At 31.5% G+C, this 23,937-nt stretch overlaps 1 protein-coding gene across 1 annotated transcript; it reads left to right on the top strand.

The window, feature by feature from the left end:
- Nucleotides 1-2,190: 2,190 nt before the first annotated feature.
- Nucleotides 2,191-6,503, top strand: LOC124919389 (probable methyltransferase PMT3). The gene is made up of 8 exons (XM_047459622.1): nucleotides 2,191-2,402; nucleotides 3,105-3,584; nucleotides 3,746-3,910; nucleotides 4,144-4,326; nucleotides 4,434-5,028; nucleotides 5,241-5,353; nucleotides 5,616-5,836; nucleotides 5,921-6,503. The coding sequence occupies exons 2-8, from the start codon at nucleotides 3,312-3,314 to the stop codon at nucleotides 6,234-6,236; spliced, it is 1,866 nt and encodes a 621-aa protein (XP_047315578.1). The 5' UTR covers nucleotides 2,191-2,402; nucleotides 3,105-3,311; the 3' UTR covers nucleotides 6,237-6,503.
- The last annotated feature ends 17,434 nt before the right edge of the window (nucleotides 6,504-23,937 follow it).

A 23,937-nucleotide genomic window follows, 5' to 3' on the forward strand; every position in this document is an offset into this window, starting at 1 on the left:
AGTAATACAACTTTATATATATAAAAGTAATTTTATTAAATTTAAAATGATAATGTGTTTTTTTTTATGATTTTTTAGAGTACCGTGTTTAATTTTTTTTTCCACTTTTAATTTTAAAATAGTTTCATATTTTAGTTTATTATTTTTAACATGTTTTTACTTAAGTTTATAATAATAAGTGATTATAAATATGTGTTATCAAACATACTTATTTTAAATAAGTCTTTAATATATTTAATTAGGTGATAAGTCAAGTTATCAAACACAACCTTACCTTGAAGGTTCCATGTAGAAAAATATTTTAACGTCAAGTTGATGAATTTGTTATTGATGAGTGACAACAAGAGATAAGATAGTTTCTATATTAGTATGTTTCACAACCGAACTAAAAGTTTCTAGGTAATCAATGTATTATTGTTGATAAAAATCTTTTGCAACTAAACGAACTTTATATCATTCAATAAAACCGTTAATTTTTTGTTTGACTTTAAAAATTCATTTGTATTTCAAAATATTCTAAAAGTATTGAAAAACAAGAGATAAAAAGTATTGACAACCAGAGATAAGATAGTTTCGATATTAGTATGTTTCACAACCGAACTAAAAGTTTCTAGGTAATCAATGTATTATTGTTGATAAAAATCTTTTGCAACTAAACGAACTTTATGTCGTTCAATAAAACCGTTAATTTTTTGTTTGACTTTAAAAATTCATTTGTATTTCAAAATATTCTAAAAGTATTGAAAAACAAGAGATCGCGTCTTATTTTGAACGAAAGTATTAAACTCATTGACCTTGGCAAAACGTCATTGAGTAGAGACGAATCTAAGTTAGGGCTGAGCTGGGCTTAAGCCTACCTCAAAAAAAATTATTATTTTTACGCTAAAAATGTGACATAACCCCCTATTTTCTAATTTTGTAAATTTAATTAATTATTTATTTATCTAATTCTAAAAAATAGGCAAAAACATGTGAGGATCTTTAATTATTGGCAGCAGAAAAACATGTGGGTGGATGATAAAAATTATTGTAAAGTTTGCACTTTATATTTGAACAGGATCGGCTATGGGATAAACCCAACAAGTCTTCGGGCTATGACAGCCCACTCCTCAGGACACCTCATTTAATAAAAAAATAAGATAGTTAGACAAACTCCTAAGAAAAATAAATTATTTTCATTTCTGCCTTTTTAATTAAAACTATGTATGGGATGGAGTTAGCCTTTTGCAAAATAATACTTCAAATAAGGTTACCTTTTCTCTATTATTTATAGAGGAATTCAAGAACTGAATATAAATTTGTGATAGACTTTTGTTATTTTTAAATATAAAATGTTAAAAGTACAGTGGTTCAAAATAAAAAATTATAATTTTAATTGATCATGGTTCAAATTCTACCTAAAATTATATATATTTTTTTTTATCATTTTTTAAACTAAACCTAGAGTAACAAAAAATAAATAAATCCATTTTTATTGTCGGAGGCTATGACAACTCAAAACAACTCGAAGCCTGAAGAACATGAGTTTTGATACATGTGATACTATGATACGAGGCCATATAATTAATAACAATAGAAAGTCCAATTTTATTCAGATTTTTGCCTACTCAAAATAATAAGAGAGAAAGAAGATCAAGGAAAATGTGTAAGAATATTTATTTATTTTAATATATGATTTATTTTATATTTAATATAAATTTGTTAAAGAATGAAAAATAAAAGTGAATTTAAATACATAATTAGGTCAGAATTATTATTTATTTTTTAATTAATGGCATTTGAAGATTCAATTTCCCTCCTTAACCATTACATTTTCTTTAATTTAAATAACCAATAATTAAATGTGTTTAATATAAATTTGCATGGATTTCTCAATAATTTGAATATTCTCTAAATCTGTAAATTAAAATACCAATCAAAATATCTTCAATAATTTAAATTTATTAATATAAATATTAATTAACATATTTTTTTTTTATAACTCTAATATAAAAAATATTTAAATAACCAAAACAAGACCTTAATTTTTTTCAAATAACCACACATCTTCAAATATGACTCTATTTTACTAAACATAAAAGAGAAAAAAGCTCAATGATGCACGGCGGTAAAAACGTAATTATCGTCGTCTCTCTCCCTCCGGTGATAAGTGGATTTATAGTATGGACGAACAGATAGAGTAAAAACTCGGAGATCTACTCTCTCTCTTCTTTACTCCATTCCATTGCCGTTTATAGAACGGACTCCTTCCTATATTTTATAACTTCACACCTATATTCTTGCGCTTTGCTAAATCATAGATTTCTGGATACGCTCGGTTTTTTCTCTCGCTCAATATCTACTCCGGTGCTATTCTGTCAATTCCTTGGTCTCTTCTCAGCCTAGATCTGCGCGGATCACTTGTGAGTATGCCGATTTACTCATTAGATTCATTCAGTTCCTATTCTTTTATATTTTACTGTTACTATTCTGCTGTGTGCTCATAATGTCGTCGGTGGATTTGCTTGCTATAGTGTTTCATCTTTTTAACCAGGACCCGTGTTTTGAGTTCCATGTCTTTTTTCAAATCAAGCTTAATTTGGAGAACTTGTCTTCAAATTTCACTATAGGTTTTGTTTCAACTATCAGTCCAATCCTTTTACTTGTCGGTGATCAATTCCTCGCAATATATATTAGTTAGGCTTGCCAGATTTTGAATACTAGTAACAAAAACATCTAATTATATTGTCTCAATTGTGGAAAATTCAGCCACTATGAGTTTTATTCACGTCATCGAATAGTATGAGATGCATTGTTATGGAACAAAGCATTCTGGATCTGACTCTTTTTCTCTTATGTATTTCAAAATTAAAGCACTTCATTCATCAAATATTTAAAACTAAGAGACAAGATTCTCATTCATACCATTATCAGATGAACTTATATTCATTATATAAGGGTATAATGTGGAAACATCTCATAAGTATATCTATTTGAATTGCAGGAATCCTTTTATGTAGTAGTTCAATTATCTTCAACTGTCTGTTAGCAGTTTCCTGCTTCTTACTGCTGATTGATCTCTTTTTTTATGTACCCTTTCTTATGCTTTGATTGTTTCTTAACAGGTTGTTCACAGCCTGGTCTTTTACAATTCCTGAACCCTGGGTTTCTGGAGGAATTAGATTAATTAATCTATAGAGTCAGAAAAGTTTATTAGGCTGATCAAAGGGCTTGGTGGGACTTTCAGTTTTGCTAGTTATGAGATTCTATTCCTAAAAGATAGAATCTGGCACTGAATTTCTTTGGTGAAGTGAACAAATTGAACTGCAAATATGATGAGAGGAAGATCAGATATAGCGCAAAAGAAGCGCTTGTTGGCTTATGCTTGTGTTTTCGGGGCGTTTCTTCTTTTCCTGTTCTTGTATTTTGGCTCGGGAAACAATGGTGAATCAGCCCTAGAGTTTGGGAGCCGTTCTCTGAGGAAAATTGGCTCATCTTATTTGGGTGGAGATGAAGAGAATGAACTTAGCTCAAAGCAGGATGCTTCTTCAATAAAGCTTGGGCTTGATGACGAAGACGATACAACCCTTCCAAAGAGCTTCCCTGTAAGTTCTTTTGAGAATAGATGGCTTATATAAAATCCAACCTTTTAAGAAGGGATCAATAGAAGAAATGATGAAAGAAGTGGAATTAGTTTGTAAAATTCTCAATGTATATACCATGTGTCTGATGTGCTAATGTTAATGTTTCTTTTCAATATCTGAAGGTGTGTGATGATAGGCATTCAGAGCTAATTCCATGCTTAGATAGACACCTCATATACCAAATGAGATTGAAGCTGGATCTTTCACTGATGGAGCATTATGAAAGGCATTGTCCTCCTGCAGAAAGGCGGTTCAACTGCTTGATACCTCCACCACCAGGATACAAGGTTCGCTGATGCTTCATTTTGAGCCTTTTTTTATCTACATCTGTAGTGTGTTTGGCATACAATCAACTTTTGTATATGTTATCCATTTATCTACTGTATGCAGTGGTTGATTCCAAAGATATCTCCTCTGGATACTTAGTTAGACAGAGATTAAAAACCAAATTCATGTCCAGAAACATAAAGTGTTTCCAAATAGACCCAAATTATGATATTTTTCTTGATTATTGTTTCAGGTCCCTGTTAAATGGCCAACAAGTAGAGATGAAGTCTGGAAAGCTAATATCCCACACACTCACCTTGCTCATGAGAAGTCTGACCAAAACTGGATGGTGGAAAAAGGTGAAAAGATTGTATTTCCTGGGGGAGGCACTCATTTTCACTATGGAGCTGACAAGTACATTGCTTCAATGGCAAATGTAGGATTTTCTTGTTTAATAATGCATTAACAAATATGATGTATATCTACCTATTGTTTAGTATCTTAGTATGTATCATGATGATTTTTCTATTTCCTCATTGGCAGATGCTGAACTTTTCAGATGATAATTTGAATAATGAAGGAAGAATACGTACAGTTCTTGATGTTGGCTGTGGCGTTGCTAGCTTTGGTGGTTATCTTCTTTCATCAAACATCATAGCTATGTCCGTTGCACCTAATGATGTGCATCAAAATCAGATCCAATTTGCCTTGGAAAGAGGAATTCCTGCGTATCTAGGAGTTCTTGGAACAAAGAGGCTTCCTTATCCAAGCAGGTCATTTGAATTTGCTCACTGTTCTCGCTGTAGAATTGATTGGCTTCAGAGGGACGGGATCCTCCTCCTTGAGCTGGATAGGTTACTTCGTCCAGGAGGCTACTTTGCATATTCATCTCCCGAGGCATATGCTCAGGATGAAGAAGATCTTAAGATTTGGAGAGAGATGAGTGCGCTTGTTGAACGCATGTGCTGGAAAATTGCTGCAAAGAGGAATCAAACTGTCATTTGGGTTAAACCTTTAACAAATGATTGTTATTTTGCTAGACAACCTGGCACTCAACCTCCTCTATGTCGCTCTGATGATGATCCAGATGCTGTATCGGGTGTGCTAATGGAATCATGCATCACTCCTTACTCTGATCGTAAGCTCTCTTTATACTGTTGTCTTTCCTGAATTAAGAAAAAAAATGCAATTGATTTAATTTAGAGATACATTTTTAGCCTATGCAAGAAGAATTTTTACACAGATCAGTATAAATATTGACATTAAACTGGTTCTTAGTGGAAATTACATGTTTCCAAATACACCATTATGTGTAATATACTTATATTTTTTTCATCTTATCTTTACCAGATGATCACACAACCGGAGGTGGCAGGCTTGCTCCCTGGCCTGCTCGGTTAACTTCACCTTCTCCACGTCTTGCTGATTTGGGATATTCCAATGAAATATTTGAAAAGGACATGGTAAGTTTGAACACTCTTTATTTATTACTTTTTTTCTCCAAATTTGGTGAATGCAAAGGCTATGGCTCGCTTAAGTTATGATTAATACTTGAGTTTGCATCTTTGGTTTTATGCACACTATAAGGCCTTGTTTGATCTTGGGTAAGAAAAAACATTAAGGGTATAATATATAACGAATAAAAATAGAGGATATTGTAGTATTTGAAATTAATATTAAATAAGGCCCGAGTACATATTAAAATAACCAGCCCTTAACATGTAGGAACTTTGGAGAAGGAGGGTTGACCATTATTGGAACCTATTGAGTCCAAAAATAGGGTCAGATAGCTTGAGAAACTTGATGGACATGAAGGCAAACCTTGGCTCATTTGCATCTGCATTAAAGGATAAGGATGTGTGGGTTATGAATGTTGTTCCTGAAGATGGACCAAACACTTTGAAAGTCATTTTCGACAGAGGTCTCATCGGTGCAGTTCATAACTGGTAAGAGCAGCAGCAATGGTTTCCATTATTCTTGATTCCGCTTGCTGTCTAAACCCTAAAAAATGTTAATTTTTTACATATTAGGTGTGAGGCTTTCTCGACATACCCGAGAACATATGACCTTCTCCACGCATGGACTGTTTTCTCGGACATAATGAAGAAAGGATGCAGTGGGGAGGATCTTCTGCTTGAGATGGATCGGATTCTGAGGCCAACAGGCTTCATTATCATAAGGGATAAACAGCCGGTTATAACATTTGTGAAGAAGCATTTGGCAGGACTGCACTGGGAAGCTGTGGCCACAGCAGATTCGGGGTCTGAGTCGGATGGCGATGAACTCGTGCTGGTCATACAAAAGAAGCTATGGCTCACCACGGGCAGCTTCAAGGATTCGGAGTAACTTTCAAAATTGAATTCTTAATGCTTTCATTGATAACAAATAGCTAGCTAGTGAAATTGAAATTGAAATTTCACGTTGTACCATTGATTACTTCTTGTTTTTACTTATTTATGTTGGATAATAGAAGAAGACACTATTATTGGCCATCTATAGATTTTTATTTTCTTCTGCAGAATTCTATTTTAGAGGTTATATATATGTCTTTCTACGGAATTTTTACTCTATAAGATGTTTCTGAATTCAATTATAAATTGATTTTGAGTATTACTCAAGTCACTTTTGATTTATCCATTTCCTAATTCCATTTTTAATATTTATATATATATATATATATTTGTTTATTTATTGTCTTATTTATTATGTTTTATGAATTTATTTATATATATATTTATAAAAATAATTAATAGTTTTTCAACATCAAAACAAAAATGACAAAATAAAACTTATTAAATATATATATATATACAATATTTTAAATATTTGTTAAATAATTAATTTAAATTGTTATTATATATGTTTGAATTTTTATTATAAAATATATTATAATGTTAAAAAATGATATTTATTAATAATGATTAGATAAAAATAAAAATTAAATTAATATTTAAAAAATAAATTAAAACACTAATTAATGATATTTTACATGTTTTAAATATTTATTATTTATTATTAATAAAATCATTAAATTAAATATAAAATAAAAATTGTTATTAAAATATTGGAAAAATAAATATTAAAAATATATTTAATTAGTGGTATTAACTTTTTAAAGTTAATAAATAAAATTAAAATAATATATATTTTAAAAATAATTAACTTAAAATAAATAAATTTTTAACCAATCAAATTATGCCTAAATAAATACTTTCTCAAATATCAGTTACCTTCAAATATACCTACAAGTTTGATAATAGTGATGATATGACTAACTGATTTATCATATAAATAGAAATCATGTTAATTTGATAAAAAAAAATAATTCAAATTTATTATTAAAATTATACAAAATTAATTTAATAAAAATAATTCAATTTTATTGTCCTCTTTTATTTTATTTTTATTTTTATTTATATACAATATGACAATTTTTTAAAATAAGATAAAAGTTAATTATTAATATTTTAGAAGGTATTGTTTTATTATAAAATAATCATAATTTATTCAATAATTTAAATGAAAAAGTCTTGTTTAATTGTTAATTTCTTAAATAAAAAATAATTATAATCATATTTAAACTAATTTTGTATTAAAAATGTAATTAAACATTTTTAATATAAAATATATATTTTTTTAAATTGTGTTATAAATGTTTCTAATTCACACCTTCCGGTCTATTAAATTTTGAAAAAGATTTCATACCAAAAAATGAAGTACACTAATTAATGATTTAAAAAAAGTAAATTACATTTTAAAGAAAAAAGTAAAGTACATTTTTAAAGAATAAAAAGTAAAATGCATTAATAATGGAGAGATAAAAATATATACAATGACTTTTTTTTTTAAAAAAAAAGAGTAAATTACATTAATGGTTGTAAAGAAAAAAATAATTACATTATTGACTTAGAGATAAAAATTAAATATATAAAATAAAACTTAAAAGCAAAATAATAAGCGAGACTTATGTCACGCGCTAAAATTGACTCGTGCGGCACTAAGCTAAATCGACGTTGATTCTAATTTAGAAAGCCTTTCTAAACAATGCAAGAAGAACTCAAACGCAAGAAATGACTTAGAGAGAGAAAACTCTTGAGAATAAGAATGTATTGAAATAATGTTTGATGATTACAATGGAATACTTTCAGGGTATTTATAGAACCTACACGTATTAAATTAGGAATTACGTCTAATTACAATTTAATTACACTAATTTAGGATATTCCTTCCATAACAAAGAATATCCCTATCTAATTTAGAATATCTCCTGTAATATCTTTCTTAATTAGAATATATATTCTAATTCCTTCCTTGATTAGAATATATCTTCTAATCCCTTTTTTAATTAGATTATCTTCCAATCTCTTCCTTGATTAGAAGATTCACTGGGCCCACGTAGGCAATTGAGCCTCCCCTTGGGCTAAGAAGATTAGCGTACTATTAGGCCAAGACTTTAATGAGCCTCGACATCCCCTGGATTGGGTCGTGACTCTAATGGGCCGTGACATACTCCCCCACCTTAGTCGTGGCCGTCCTCGGTTCGACCTTGGCCTGATACTCTTCAACCTCTTCCTTGAAACATTCCCCACACGGTCCCTCGTATCTATGCACAAGCCCCTTGAGCACAGATTGCATAAACTTGCATTCTGGAATATCATGGAAGTGCACCTTGTGGCTCGATGTTTGCACCCCATACAAATGGGACGTGACATACTCCCCCACCTAAGTCGTGACCGTCCTCGGCACGACCCTAGACCGGTGCATGGTGATCTTCTTTCTAGCGTCCCCTGAGCGCTCTTCCTCCCCTTTTGCACGTCACAACATCGGGTGCACTTATGGTCGCCATCCTTAACCGATATAAGACGTTTTCCACACGTCTCTCGATTGAACACGGTCTCTTGAATCTGCGCACAAGCCCCTTGAGCACAGACCGCATAGACTTCAACAATTGTGGGGCAACTTCCCCCTTTCCAGCGTCCCCTTTCATGACTGCACACCCTCTTAGATCTGCCCCTCTCTTCATATTCTCGGTGTCTCCCTCTGAATATGCCCGAGCACGACCTGCTTCCTTTCCCACGGACTTAGTGTGAGTGAAGGCAGACTGACTTTGGCCCACGTTTCCTGTGGCCAAATCTTGTGGATCTGATGGTTCTGTGCTGTGTTTGGTCTTGAGCCCCTCGAAGGCTTCGACACATGCTATCTGGACTTCCTCGGGTACTTCTTCTTTTCCCTTGGACCCGTCCCCATCATCCATCTTGGCAAAAGTGGCAAATGTCTCTTTACCATGTTTGCGACCTCGAACGAATCGCATCGCCGATAGCCTGCTTATTCCCTCTAATTCTCTCCTTGTTGGAATCACGCTAGTCTTTCCGTGATCCAAAATGATTAAAGAATCAGAATAAGGCATTATGCAAGCGCGTACCTGATCGCACCATTCTAATCCCAACACTACGTCGTAGTCTTCCATTGGGACCAAGGTAAATGAGACTGTCCCATTCCAGCCTCCGATCCTGGTGTGCACTCTCCTAGCCTCCCCATTCACCGGCTTGGCTATATCGAAGGACTTCACCGTCCCTCTTGTTGGGATGATCTGCAGACCCAACGCCTTGGCTACTCCTTCTCGCATGAAGTTGTGCGTAGCCCTTGTGTCTACTAGTGCCTTGATGCGCTTTCCCCCGATCCAAGCTTCCACAAACAAAGAGCCCCTCCTTGTTCCCTTGTCTGGCTTCGCAACACTAGTCTTCACAGCATTTAGCAGTCTTAAGGATCCTATTTGAGTCTCTTCTTCCTCATCAGAGGACTCAGTTCCTTTAACTATTGCAACCTTTTCCCCCTTAAACGGGCACATCAACTTTATGTGATTATGGGCACAACAAATATAACAGGCTCTTGGCTTATCCGACTCGTCGGCTTGCCTCCTTGAGTTTTTATGTGCATGCCCCTTCTTAGATGGACGGTCTCCTCCACCTTTCTCCTGGTCTTGTGGGCGGTCTCCCTCACCTTCTTCCCCATCATCCCTGATGAACTTCGGCTTGTCTACAGATACTTTGAGCTCTATCAGTCTTTCTGCAACCGCTATTGCCTCGGAAACGTCCCGCACCTTGGCTCTTTGCAGCTCCAACTGTGCCCAAGTCTTTAGGCCGTTAACAAACGCGAACAGTGACTCCTGTTCCGTTAGACTAGATAACTCGAGCATCAACTCCTGGAATTCCTTCACATACTCCCTGATGGTCCCTTTGTGCACAAGTTGACTCAACTTTTTCCTAGCCTCATACTCGGCATTCTCTGGGAAGAACTGGCGTTTGAACTCTGTCTTGAAGTCTTCCCACGTTTCCATCCTCAAGGTCCCTCGTTCAATATCTCCTTCCCGCCTCCTCCACCACAACAACGCCATCTCTTGTAGGAAGAAAGGTGCCGTCTCCAACTTGTCACGATCATCAAGTATGCTTGATGCCCGAAAGTACCTCTCCATGTTCCAAAGGAAGTCCTCCACTTCCCTTGCACTCCTCGAGCCTTTGAATAGAGTTGGCTTAGAAACATCCATCCGTTGAGGTGCCGCACCTCTATGTTCCCCTCCATTCCTCACAATCCGCCTTTCCATCGATTCTAGCCTCCCCAAGATCTCCCTCTTGAGGGTCTCGACCATCGCATGGACTTCTCCCCGGATTGGATCAAGCACCTTCTGGCAGATCTCATTAATCTCCACGCGAATCGATCCTAGCACTTCGTCACGAATGCTACGATTCGAACCATTAATGATTCCCATTAACTCATTCTCCAACTTTTCAGTACCCTCATCCAACATCGTCACCTTCTCGGCCACCGCGCTAAACACTTCGAGAGCTTCCTGGTGATCGCTCATGACTTCTTCAAGTCGGGTCACCCGCGCTTCCATAGCAGCACCTCTCTCGACGGACTTATCCCTCTTGGATCCCTTATTCTTATGTTGGCCGGTCGGAACCTTAGTGACGGTAGTTCGTGAATCCATTTCTTGTAGTTTGAATACGGAAGTACAACCTTGCTCTGATACCACTTGTCACGGGCTAGAATTCGACCCGTGCGGCACTAAGCTAAATCGACCCTAATTCTAGCTTAGAAAGTTTTTCTAAACACAATGCAAGAAGAACTCAAACGCAAGAAAGGACTTAGAGAGAAAACTCTTGAGAATAAGAATGTATTGAAAAAATGCTTGATGATTACAATGGAATACCTTCAGGGTATTTATAGAACTTACACGTATTAAATTAGGAATTACGTCTAATTACAATTTAATTACACTAATTTAGGATATTCCTTCCATATCAAGAATATCCCTACCTAATTTAGAATATCTCCTGTAATATCTTCCTTAATCAGAATATATATTCTAATCCCTTCCTTGATTAGAATATATCTTCCAATCCTTTCTTTAATTAGATTATCTTCCAATCTCTTCCTTGATTAGAAGATTTGCTGGGCCCACGTAGGTAACTGGGCCTCCCTTTGGGCTAAGAAGATTAGTGCACTATCAGGCCAAGACTTTAATGAGCCTCGACATCCCCTGGATTGGGTCGTGACTCTAATGGTCCGTGACATACTCCCCACCTTAGTCGTGGCCGTTCTCGGTTCGACCTTGGCCTGATACTCTTCAACCTCTTCCTTGAAACATTCCCCACACGGTCCTTCGTATCTATGCACAAGCCCCTTGAGCACAGATTGCATAAACTTGCATTCTAGAATATCATGGAAGTACACCTTGTGGCTCGATGTTTGCACCCCATACAAATGGGACGTGACACTTAACTAGTTTAATGTTATAACAAAATAGAAAAATACATTTTAAATGGTTAAAAGAGAAATGATATCATTTTTTTATAAAAAAAATATATTATTTACAAAATAAACAAATGTTATGATAAATCATAAAATTGTAGGCTCGTCCAAAAATGTAAAACATAAAATGATAAAAAAAAATAGATCATCAAATAGAGATGTTCCAAACCTGATACAAATAATGTATCCTAATTAAGAAATTGGAGAAAGTTTCAATTCAAATTTACATATTCTTAAAATTCATCCTAAAATCTTCATATACTTTCTCAAAGGGAAAATGTGACGAAATGACATGATAATGGGTCAAATTCGAAAAATGACCCAACGTTAATAAATTTTGCAAAAATATACTTTCTGTCTGCGAAATGTCCCTCTTGTCCTTAAGGGTCTTATACCCCAATCAGCCGGGCATTCCCCTTTTCATCTCCCTATCTTCTCTCCTTCTTCTCCCTCCCGCTCCCTACAAAACCTTAAACTCTTCAACTCAGCCGACAGTAGTCGCCAACAGCCACCACAGACTCTCCCTCTACCCTAAACCCTAATCCTCATCCCCACGACTCTCCCACCTTTTTTAATGAAAAAAAAGTTCGAATCGAAAATAGTTATAATATTTCTTAAAAGAGTCTCCCTCACGACTCCCTGTTCGGTTGAAGAAGAACCATCGCATTCTCAAATGTGTATGTTAATGTACATTTGTTATGGTTAGTTGATTTTCTTAGTTAGTGACATGATTTTATATAGTTATGATCCAAACTTTGTTATGAACTCTATGTTATATACTATAGTTGTAATGCCCCTATGATATTATAATATTTTTATTCTGGTGGATCTAACAACTACAATCACCCTCACATGTATTGCATTCAAATCACCTTCACGCGTGAAGATGATTGCAATACGTGTGAAAGTGCAATCACCTTCACGCGTATTGCAATCACGCTCATGCGGATGTGGAGAAGGAAGACAATGAGTAAGGGCTTTTAAATGACATATATAACTAGTAGGATTTCATCATTTAATTTCCATTGTAGATTTGTATAATTATAATATTTATATCCTAATAGAATGACCTATTACAAGTTGCAACTTAAGTTAAACTCTTGATTTTTTTAGTAACCAGGAGAACTAGGAAACTTCATCACTTCACCATACCACCTTTTTCAAAAGATAATCAGATCAATACTTGGTTGAGCACTTGATTGATTTCCCTTTGCTAAAATTTTCAGATGTTATAAGGAGATGGAGCTTATTGATTCCAGCACAGGTTGTAGACGAAGATCGTGGGTAGCTAAGGAATGATTACAAAATACTTATTATATAGTTGATTCACTAATATTGTAGTATTTGTGAATTGATAATATTTTATTGGGCTGTTTTGATATTCATATTTTTAGAACAGAATCTATATTTATATTTACTAAGGCTCTTCTTGAAATGTTAAGGACATCCAAATAAAATTGAAATCAATGGATTGTGTTATTATTTCATAATTTAGATAAATGTATTCTTTATAAATATAATACAATGACTTCGTATATATTAAAATATATGAAATAGGTTATTGAGAACACAAGTAAATATCTAGGAAAATCAGGATGACTCAATTTGACATAAACACCAACACACTATAAAAGTTAATTATAGTTATCTAATGGACAATCGAGAAATTGTAAAATAAGATAAAAGAGACAATTTCATCGAAAATTTTTAGATCTTGTATTGAATATATTGCTAAGTTGTAAAGAAACACAAGGAAAAGTTTTTTCTTGTTTAGAAATGATGATTGAGGACAGAATCAGAGACAAACATTGATATTCAGTTTATTACCATAATGCTTATAGTTGTTGACAGTTGAAGATACATGTAATTATAGATAACATCCATCATCAAACACACTACTACCAACGACTAAGGGAAAGCAACTCATTGAGAGTTGACTATATATTGACAGTTGCAAACTAGGATAGTAGATTAAGAATCATTCTTCTCCGATTGCAATTGATTGTCTGTACTCTACTATTGTTGTCCCAACTTCACAAGCTCTTGCATCAACACATTCTTGTCCCTTTTTAGCCTCTCCACTTCTTCTTCAATACTGAATTTCCCAACCTCAATGCAGGCTTCAACCGAAGGACTTTGACCACGTGGCAGCTGTTGTTGTTGTGGTTGTTTGTTAACGTTTGGGCATATTTTTTCTATTAATATTTCTTAGGAGATGCTTTTGACCTCTAAGGAATCATCCTTCATTTGCAAATGACCATTTATCTGGATCAACCTTCCGAAAACCCTACTTGTCCATAAAATAAAGGTTAAAGTTACTAATAAACTGTACAACAAATGAATGCCAACTAATTGTTTATATATTCACGTATAAGAAAAAAAAAAAATTAATGAAAACAAAAGCAACAAATATTTCGGGATTACTCACGAGAGCAAAGAAATTATCAGAAGAAATCCAAATTCTATCTCAACATGTGAAGCTAAAATGCTAAGAGTAGTCGTGTTAGATTCTAACCATACACATGGCTCTTCCAAGTACTTCCGGTAAAAGGACAAGAAAAGTTCAAATACATAAATAAAAGAGAATCATTTCATCTTTGGGTGATTGCAATACACGTGAAGGTGATTGCATTACGTGTGAGGGTGATTGTAGTTGTTAAATCCACCCGAATAAGAACTTTGCAATATCATATGAGCATTACAACTATAGTATATAACATAGTGTTTATAAAGAAACCTGGATCCTAACTATACAAAATCAAGTCACTAACTATAACAAATGTACGTTAACATACCCATTTGAGAATGCGATGGTTCTTTTTCAACCGAACATGGAGTCGTGGGGTGAAGAGAATGGTGGGGAGGGAAATTAGGGTTTAGGATAGTGGGAGAGTCCATGGCGGCTGCCGACGGCTGAGTTGGAGATTTTAGGATTTTGTAGGGAACGGGAGAGAGAAGATGGGGAGATGAGAAAGAGAATGCCCGGTTGATTAGGGTCTTAAGGGCAAGAAGGACATTTCACAAGCAAAAAATGACATTTTATAAAGTTTATCAAAGTTGAGTCATTTTTCGAATTTGACCCATTTTCAGGATTATTTGAAATTTGCCTTCTCAAAAACCATATACTTATTATTCAAAATAAAACCAACAGATCAGAATTTCATTAATTTATTAAATAGTAAAAAAAAATTATATTCAAATCTTATTTTCTCTTAATTAATTTGGTTGGTATATATTTCAACCCCTTACATTCATCCATCCATTGTATTCTATTAACATTATAATTTAGGTGTACTCAGCAATCAAGGGTTCTTAGGTATCAAACTATTAGAACATTTAAATTTGGCTTATAAAATAGGTTATAACAGTCCATTTAATTTATCCTAAATTATGTATATTTTTGTAACATGTTTTAAAATCTTGTATCGCTAATGTCTCGGTATTTCATTGTCCGAAAGAGGATGACCCAACATAGTGAGGTAAGAATTGCAGAAGATCTTGTTGTTAACTCTTTAGGGAACGTTCAATTGATTCGACACAAAATTATCTAATAACGTTAGATAAACCATTTTCGACGACGATCTTTCCGACAACAATGAAGGGGATTTAGATTTAATGTTAAAACTCTAAAAAAATAAAGTGATAATGAATTTAAGTATTTTCTTATTTTTTAATTTCTTTGAACTCTTCTTCTTTTTATTAATTGTTTTTATTTTCACTTGATATAATTAAATTTTTGGTTGGAGTGCAATGCTAATTTTATATATAAGTGTTACACCGTGTTTTGACATCTTATTTAATATGATAAACTATTGGTTTCAGAAATTTGCATGTGATACACTATCAAAACGTTTGGTAACATGGTAATGAGGTTTTGATTTTTTCAAAACTTTCTAAAATGTTATAAAAAAATAGTTGTTCAACTTATTTATAAATATAGAAGGATGGCCTTGCGTTGCAAGAAATTTCATGCAAAGTAATCATCACAAGTTAATTGTCAAAAAAAAAACTATCATTTGAGTGAATATTGATGGTGATATTCCCATATAGAGGGATTGGACTGCACATTTCTTCTACAAATTTGTAAAATTTTCATAACACACTATTTATTATTAGTTATATTCAACATTTATGTATACAATAGGTAAATGTAATCTTCAACAATGATTAGATCCATAAGTCACATGTATGTACAATGGAAAAATATGTCTTTCTATATAGAGGAATTGTACTACAACTTCATTTTATATGTGTAGAAGCAACATAACACACTATTTTCCAATAATTATATTCAACACTTACATATATGACATGTGTTGCGTTCTTTTTAATTAAAAAATCAACACTAAATTATAATTCGATAGATAGTATTGATTGAGAATAACCATTTTTATTTTTAAAAAAATCAACTCAGTTCTACCATATGGTGTTCTATAATAACAAAAATAAAATAAAATCATACTAATAAAACCTTACATCTTCTCGATCTAACTTTAGACATTAAAGATAAACCATAAATTTAAAATAAAATACAAGTACGAACTCACGAATATCAAAAATATCATAACACACCATTTAACATTAATTATATTCAACACTTTCTGTACACAAGAGGAAAATGTAATTTTCAACGATTATCATATTCATAAGTCGCATGAGTGTACAAAGGAAAAACATAAATCATTCCATATAAGGAATTGTACTACAGCTTCCTTATACATGTTTATAGAAACAACATAACACACTATTTGCCAATAGTTACATTCAACACTTACAAATATGATGTTTATTGCGTTTTTTAAATAAAAAGTTACACTAAATTATAATTCAGCATAAAAACGTAAGTACAAACTCACAAACACCATAATTATCTTATTCTTCAAAGTTTTATTATTAATGTCACTCTCACAATTCAAATCAAAATTTCACCACTCCCTCAAATTCGCACCCTCTTCAAAGATTCATTATTAACATCACTCTTGATTCAAACCACAATTTCCCCTGAATGCCATAATATCTTATCATCCAAAGATTTATTATTAACATCACCTCACACTTCAAACCACAATTTCATACATCCCATAAATCCGCACCATTGCAAAGTTTCATTATTAACATCACTCTTCATTCAAACCATAATTTTCCTCCAATTCGCACCCAAATCCATCAATCATCATTGTTCATCCCTCTAATTCAAACTCTCGCATTTATTATCATATTTCATCTTTAAAGGATTCATCACCTTCAAACTCGCACCCACGCATTATTAATTCCCTTCATTCACACTCAAATATATCACCATTATTGTCATTTTAATTTTTATAATATCCACTCTAAAATTGGAATGAGTTGGGATTTGAAACTTGAGTACTTGTAATTGTTGAATATAATTTGTAATTTTATGAATTTATATATATTTAACCATTATTATTGAAGAAAACATAAAAGATAGAATGAATAAAAAAATTAATTAATTATACAAATAATAAATATGTAGAAAGAATGTAAAAAAATTATTATTTGAACATTTTAGTTAGAGAGTGATGTGAAAATAATTTTAAAATTTAATATATAATTATATATTATAAAATAATTAATAGAATTATTGATATATATATATATATATATATGTATATAATTTTTATTAAAATATCTAGTAAAGAAAAATTAAAATAATGGTGTAAGTAATAAATATGTAGAATATAAATTAATAAAAAATATTTGAAGATTAATTTAATAAATATGGAAAGAAAAAAAAATATTAATATAAAATGGAGACAAATAATCAAATGAGATTAATTTATTTTTATTTAAAATATATGATGAAATAATTTTTAAATAAGTTGTTATATATATTTATAATATATAATTATATAAATTATAAAATAATCCTCAATCTTACAAATAAAATCTAGTTCCAACATTTCATTTCGTTTTTTTTCATAAACCGAATAACATTTTTTATTTTATTTTTTCTAAATTAACTACTACTCGACAAATTAAACAAATTTAAATTAAGAATTATTATATATACAGTATAAACTTTTTAAATTAATATTCGGTAAATTATTAATACTCTTTAAAATAATAAATTTGTCCGGTCCCGACTCAGGCTAATGTAAAAAATTGAAAAACTCGATAAAATAATAAGATAATATTTTTTTGGGAGATTCCTTTTATAATTTTCGGTCCCAAGAAAATCATTAATTAATATTTCATAAAAACTTAAATCATAGAAATATAATTCAATAGTTGTCTGATTTCCTTTAAAATTTAAGTCTATTTTGAGCTCATCTCTAACTTTTCTTAGTGCATCCAATAGCTCAGGTATTGTATTTTTGTATTGTATCATAAAGTTATGAAGAGTGTTCGACGCCATAAGTTCTTCCTTTCGTGTAATAGGATCCAAAGACACTACAACAAATTAGACATCCGCCGATGCTTAAAAAGATTTCTACCGACGTTTAAAAGCGTCGCCAAAGATATCACCGACGCTTAAACTTGTGTTGCCAAAAGCAGGGTCGTTGTAGGTGCCAGCGACGCTTAAATAAGCGTTGGTAAAATTAAAATAAGCGTCGCCAATACCATATATTTTTGAATTAATTTTTAGCCCATTATTTTTTCGGTTTTTTTGTTTTATTTTTTTATTCGGTTTATATTTTTTTCTCCAGATTTTCTTTTCTGATTTTCATGCAATTATATTTTCATTTATTTTATAGTTATTATTTATATATTTTAATAATTATTTTCAAATTTAAACAAATTTTTTAAATACATAAGAAATACTAATGAGATATAAAATTTTTAATCAAAAATTTAAAAACCATTAAATACAACCTAAAGTTGTGTCTATTCATTGCATATACACAATCTATAATTTAGTAGATTAGGCTTTAGACCTTTTCAATATCCCACAAGTTCAAAATACCGTCTTCTGCTGAACTGCCAAAAACAGATGACTTGTCTGGAGACCACTTTAAAAAAACAATAATAATAAATCATTGAAACAATTGTCAGAAGTTATTGTAAAAATCAACATGCAATTCATTTATTTTTATAAGCTATTGTTCAACAGATAAATCAAAAAAAAGAAAAAGAAAAAGAATAACTGATCATATATTGCAAACCTGTACACAGAGAACAACATCATCATGACCCTCAAATACATGAACATGTGATCCAATCCCTCCAGACTTAAGATTTTGACGGTCAAACATGCGTATGGTATAATCAGTCGATCCGTTGAATAGCATGCAAATTAAATGAAACTCGAAATAAAAAACTATAGAAAATACTCAGCAACACATCAATTTAGTTACACCCTCATGTACAGAAAGTAGAAATGTGTATATGAACTCGCGTTAACTTAACTTCTAACAGATTCACTGAAAAATCACATAATGGCAAGAAAATTACATACCCTGTCAGAATAAAATTAACATTGTGTGGATTTCAATCAACACAATGAAGGTCAACATCATGAGCTTTCTCAACCTGCAGAAGAGACAAGTGAATGCCATTGATAGATCAGGACTGTAGGCAAAAGGTGAACTGATAATAATGTTGCATGTAAGGATTTAGAGATCTTAAACCCGCATCCTTCCTTTTTAGCAAGGCAAGAAACATAATGAAATTACTGTAGTCTATAAAGTATGGTTCCAAATAAGTCATCCTCTTTAAGTAAAGTGGGGATTTTTTCCACCAAAAATGGCAGGCGGTCACATTAAGTAGAAAACAGAAATTCGGATTTTTTAGTTGAATAGCTTTATAGGGGTCATTCTTTTTTTCAAATGTGGTTCGTATAATTTACTTGCAGCCTCCATGATAATTCATTTAATATAAACATGAACTCTTATATATTATTTATAATCTAATATGTTATTACACTTATTTATTAGATGTTATCAATAGTTATAATCATCAAAATAAATATTGTATATATCATGTATTGATGGATAATTTTGCAAGAAGTTGGGTAATGTTTGTGTTTGCACCTTGCAAGATGATAAGAATAAAATATCATTTATATTTTGTTCTTTTCATATTTGAGTATATACGCATTTTATAATAAATGCTTATGGTTGTGCTCCTTTATTATCATAATATGAAATGAGTAAAGAATGTGATGAAGAAAAAGATAAACTTTTGATCTCTTTGCTTTCAATTGAAATCTACAACTAGATTTAATTAAAAAAAAATCCTAAAAAATAGGTTCCTCAGTTTTCAGAAGTACTAAGTCTGGTTCCAAAGCATAGTATACTTTATTGAGGCAGTACCTAGTAGATTTTATTGTCCCAATCATGTAGTAATAATCATAATCACTTCTAAGAAAAACTTGAAATTATTAAGCTCGTGAAGTGAATTACAACAAAATATACCTTTATAGCAAGACTAGAACCAGACCTTGCATCCCATAATATCAGACAAGAATCATCACCAACGCTACAGAATTCCTGCCCACTTTAGTACAAAAGAGAGTAAGATAAAACAATATTAATAGCTATATATACGACAGAAGAAAAAGGCAAGCAACCAGGATGATAAAATTTACTCAATTCTACACGGGAATATCCTGACAAATATATAATAATACAGATGATCCATATAACAATTTTAACAATTTTATGACTAGAAACAAAAAAAAATGCATAAAAATAGTGCTCCATATTTGCTAAATTTCCAGATTTCACTAGGCTAGACTTTCATTATGAACTGGAGTTTGGGAAGGCAGTTCCTATTGCAGCAAACGTGATCTATACTTTTGTGAGAGTAATAATTTTGATAACAAGTGTAGGAACTATAAAACAAGATATTGATAATTCTCCAGTTCACAACCTTTTTCTATTGACATTTTTTAAAGTAGTGGACTTAATGTTCATAGATATTGTAACACAAGTTCACATGTAAAGTTACTGGTCTCTATAAAATGAGCAAAAATATTTAGAGAGAAATGTAAAAAATCAGAAAGAATAAACATGTATAGTCCTTGTATGTTCAAGAACAACAAAAAAACCCTAGATCAAGGGTCTTGATAGTAAATACTACTCTTCCTACGTTGATGGGCAAAACTGCACATCTTCCACAGTATCATCATGCCCTTGGTATGTACCTTGAGGACCAAGATTAGGGCCATCGATAGATCTCTCAGCAGCCTTTGAGTTGCTTTTGGAGCTAGCACCAGCAGATCTTGGAGACCTAGAAGATGCCCTTAGTAAATAGAGAATACACATTCCCCATAACTGAACGACATTTATCTGCATTTAAAAGAACAAAACAAAGTACTATTGGAGCATGGATGGGTGAGAATCAAATTGAGATCAGAATTCATTCCCTATTTCTCTTTAAATGGTGTAATAAACCAAACACATCACTTGAAAATCTCAAGGGTGTTTAACGAGGTAAAGGAAAAAATTATCCTCTAAACATAAGCCCCATAACTTTCCAATCCAAGAACAAATTAACTTCTGATTAAAAGGGTCAGTCATCATAAAATTTGGATTCATTTCTTGCCCCAAATATTCACTTGGGGGGTTCACTACAACTAAAAAGGTATAAAGCCTAAAGGAAAAAGGCCTCTTATTCCTTGTAAAAAAATAAAAAAAGTTAAAGAAAAAAGTATCAACATTTCTAGAACATTTCTAGCTGATGTACCAAAAACTGTTTAATGAATAAACAATAGCATAACCACATCTCCTCACATTTAACTTCCACCAAATTTTGTTTCATTTATAAGGGCATGCAATAAATTCTTAAAAAAAGGAGAAGCACAGTTCATGATTCAGAAGAATGTAAGAAAAAATAAATACCTCATAATCCTTTACGGTTAGGTTTCTGACCATCCATGAGTTGAATAAGAATGAAATCCCTCCTGACAAGAACTGTGTGGTTGTTCTCCCATAAACAGTGCATATATGCAACAAAGGTTGACTTAGAGCAAGAATAAATTAGACATGGGATTAAGAAAATGATAAAAAAAATGCATTTGACAGACCAAATAAATACTTGAAGGTAATGGAAAGACTCAGAGAGTGATCAACAAATAACGGTGAAATGTGCATTAGGGTGAATGTATAGTGGCATGCGATTTTATTAAAATCTTTAAACCAGCTGAGCAAGGAAAGTTTAAACACGAAATCTCATTGATTGAAGCATTTTATCAAACATGTGGATGGAACAACAGAAAGTAACAACTAATCAAACTGATAGTCATCCAAATTGAAAGAAATATAAACCAATCTCGATTTAAAACCAAAACGTTAAAGCTAGATCGAATTGCTCTGAAACAATAGTTACAATCGACCAACCAAATTTCTCTATAAACTCGCTATGATTCATTACAGGTTTATAGATATTTTTACAACTTACCAAGGAATATGACAAAATGCGGGGTAAACCACTTATGCCTCCCTTCAAATCGATCTCCAACCAGTAGCGGAGAAGAGGACTAGTAGCATACGAATTCCTAACCAACAACAATGAAGACGACTCGATCTCAAATCGAGAGTCGGCTTCGGTCTATCATTTGTCGCCCATTGCCAAATTAGGAGTTATATATTTTAGAAGCTCCTTCTCTTTGTTCTCAGTGTTGGATTTCGTCACTGCTCAAGATATTCATCTTGAGCGCAAGAGCCTCGCAAAGCATTTCAGAAGAGAGAGAAACAAAATAAAATAGTTGAATTAGGTTATATTCAAATATCTATATTTAGTTTCATACAAAATTTAAAATATTAATATAATATAATATAATATAATATAATATCTAATTTATATTTAGTTTATATATATTTTTTAATTTAATTAAATTTAAATAATAATTAATTAAAAAATATATAGTTGGTTATGTTATAAAAAATTAATAATTAAATTTTAATATTAATAAAGTTTTAAAATAAAATTTATTTATAAAAAATTAAAATAATGAAATAAAATATTTGTAAAGTTAAAAATATTAAAATTTTAAGTGACTAAATTATGAGGTTGTCAACAAGTATATATAAAAAAATAAAAAAATAAAATAATTGAATTAGGTTAGATTCAAATATCTATATATATAGTTTCATAAAAAATTAAAAATATTAATTTAATATAATATACTCCGTAATATAATATCTAATTTATATTTAGTTTTTATATTTTTTTAATTTAATTAAATTTAAATAATAATTATTTAAATAAAATTTATTTATAAAAAAATAAAATAATGAAATAAAATATTTATAAAGTTAAAAATATTAAAATTTTAAGTGAATAAATTATAAGGTTGTCAACAAATATATATAAAAAAAACAAAAATAAATAATAAAGGTTATCAGTATATATTTTAAAGGTTGGCAAAATCTTTTTATTCTCTTGACTTTTACCCACGCTTAATATGCGTGGGCATATAAGCGTTGCCGAAACTATATTTTGTTGTAGTGAGACACCGTATCATCTTCGCCGTCATCCTCTGCATTATTCTCAATGATAGTACCTACAATATTTTCTAAACTCTGAACCTCCGAACATGCTTCATTTTCACATGAATAGTTCATTAAATTGTCAATATCTATCTTATTACGATAGACATCGATTAATCATAGTCTCGAGGTATTGAGTTTCTTCATCAAAAAAATTTAAATTAATAATTAATCAATAAATTAATAACTCTCTAAATTAATAAATTTCTTTGATCCCAACATTATTAATTTAAAGTGTTTCTACTTTATATATATCTTATGAATGTCAGCACGTTCATCAAATTTTGTGTAAAATTTAAAATATAAAGTTTTATTAGCTTAGTGGGTTAAATGATTTTATTTATTTTTGTTAGGTTACAAGTTTGAAACATACATATAACATTTATTATTTTATTTTCAACTGTTTTAAGTTTATAGGCAGATCAACCCACGATCCGACTCAAGTATTCATTTACTCTCACGTATATATCTAAATTAACTACAGCTCTCGACCCGACAAACTAAACAAATTCAAATTAAACATTATATGTATATTATTGTTATAAATGTCGCGCGTTCATCAAATTTTGTATAGAATTTAAAAAATAAAGTCTTATTATCTTAGTTGGTTAAATTGTTTTACTTATTTTTGTTAGGGTGTAAGTTCGAAATATACGTATAGTATTTTTAATTTTATTTTTAACCGTTTCAAGTTTATAGACGGGATAATTCACGATCCGACCCAATTATTCATTTACTCATATATGTATCTAAATTAAAAACCGTACTTGTCCCCGATA

The sequence above is a fragment of the Impatiens glandulifera genome, chromosome 1, assembly GCF_907164915.1.
Source record: "Impatiens glandulifera chromosome 1, dImpGla2.1, whole genome shotgun sequence".
NCBI lineage: Eukaryota > Viridiplantae > Streptophyta > Magnoliopsida > Ericales > Balsaminaceae > Impatiens > Impatiens glandulifera.

Excerpts from the sequence above, each read along its gene's own strand:
- LOC124919389 (XM_047459622.1), top strand. The coding sequence starts at position 3,312 with ATGATGAGAGGAAGATCAGATATAGCGCAAAAGAAGCGCTTGTTGGCT. Across the intron at positions 3,585-3,745 it reads CCCTTCCAAAGAGCTTCCCT|GTGTGTGATGATAGGCATTC; the intron begins GTAAGTTCTTTT and ends CAATATCTGAAG. Across the intron at positions 5,029-5,240 it reads CATCACTCCTTACTCTGATC|ATGATCACACAACCGGAGGT; the intron begins GTAAGCTCTCTT and ends TATCTTTACCAG.